This window comes from Trichechus manatus, unplaced genomic scaffold, assembly GCF_000243295.1.
Source record: "Trichechus manatus latirostris isolate Lorelei unplaced genomic scaffold, TriManLat1.0 scaffold00059, whole genome shotgun sequence".
NCBI lineage: Eukaryota > Metazoa > Chordata > Mammalia > Sirenia > Trichechidae > Trichechus > Trichechus manatus.
The window spans coordinates 14,879,410-14,880,471 of record NW_004443995.1 but is presented as its reverse complement, the minus strand read 5'-3'; the positions used below and the strand labels follow the sequence as shown (position 1 = coordinate 14,880,471).

General features: G+C 45.7%; 1 protein-coding gene across 1 annotated transcript in view; it reads right to left on the bottom strand.

Moving 5' to 3' along the window:
- FREM3 (FRAS1 related extracellular matrix 3) overlaps positions 1-1,062 on the bottom strand; it is a gene marked incomplete at its 5' end in the record, with an annotated part of 110,843 nt that overhangs the window by 106,780 nt on the left and 3,001 nt on the right. Inside the window, 1 exon segment of the mRNA XM_023733485.1 lies at positions 132-1,057. Within this exon segment, the coding sequence (XP_023589253.1) occupies positions 132-1,057 (926 nt within the window).

The following is a 1,062-nucleotide window of genomic DNA, read 5'->3' as shown; positions in this document are numbered from 1 at the left end:
TTCACATTCTGTGGTATTTTGTTAGAACCTAAATCTTTCTGCATACAGTCTCAGGTCAGGACAATTTTACACAGAGAACTGATACACTCAAGAAGAGGGACTGCGGAACCCAGGGGACAATAGGTACTAACCTTGAGTAAACGTTTGTGTGTTTTTATTTTCAAGGCCAGTGTTGACAATGAAGCCGTGCTCTGGTCCTCTGGTCACTTTATACTTCAGGAGCCTGTGGGATGTATCCTTATCCTCTGCCTTCAGAGACTTGCTGGTAATCAGGAAGCTCATGTGCCCAGAATGAAGGTGCTTCAAGGCTAGGGCACCTCTGTTAATGACAATCTGGGGGAGCTTGTTGTTTAGGGAGCCTATCTGGATCCACATTACCTGAGGTTTGCATGTCTCCAAGGCAGTGTCTGGGAAGACATAGAAGTCAGTGTGATTGCCATCTCTCACAATCAAGGAGAAACTGTTTTCATTGGTCTCACTGCCATCATGCCAGTAGCTGATCAGGTTCTTGTTCAGGTGCTGTTTGGTAAAGGTGGTAACAGGATGGCTGCCATTATACAAAATTCTATCATGGATAGGGACCTGGATGATGGTAAAGAGAAGAAGATCATCTGGGGTATCCTTGTCCTCAGCTGTCAATTCAAAAGGAGTGATCGGTTTGCTATCCCCTTTCTGTAGTACTAGTTTGTGGATGGTCAAGATAGGTTTCTTATTATCCACATCCATGATGAAGATCCTGAAGGTTCTGAAAACAGTGTTATGTCCATCAGTCATGTGAAACTTGAAGCTGTCCATCTTCATCTCATCATTTGAAGTGTGGACATAGAATATTTTGTTGCCAGCCAGTTGAAGCTGAGTGAGAGAGACAATGGATTTCCCTGAACGGTCAGAGCTTTCCAAGTGGCCCTGGCTAGGAGCCTGTGTGTTGCTCAAACGAAGCTGTTCATTGGGGCTGTTGATGTCACTGGTGCTAAGCAGATGTGTGGTGGGGGTCACTCTGCCACCTTCTTTCAAGGGAACCCCTTTACTCACCACCTCAGGGAAGAGTCCATCTAAGCTGCC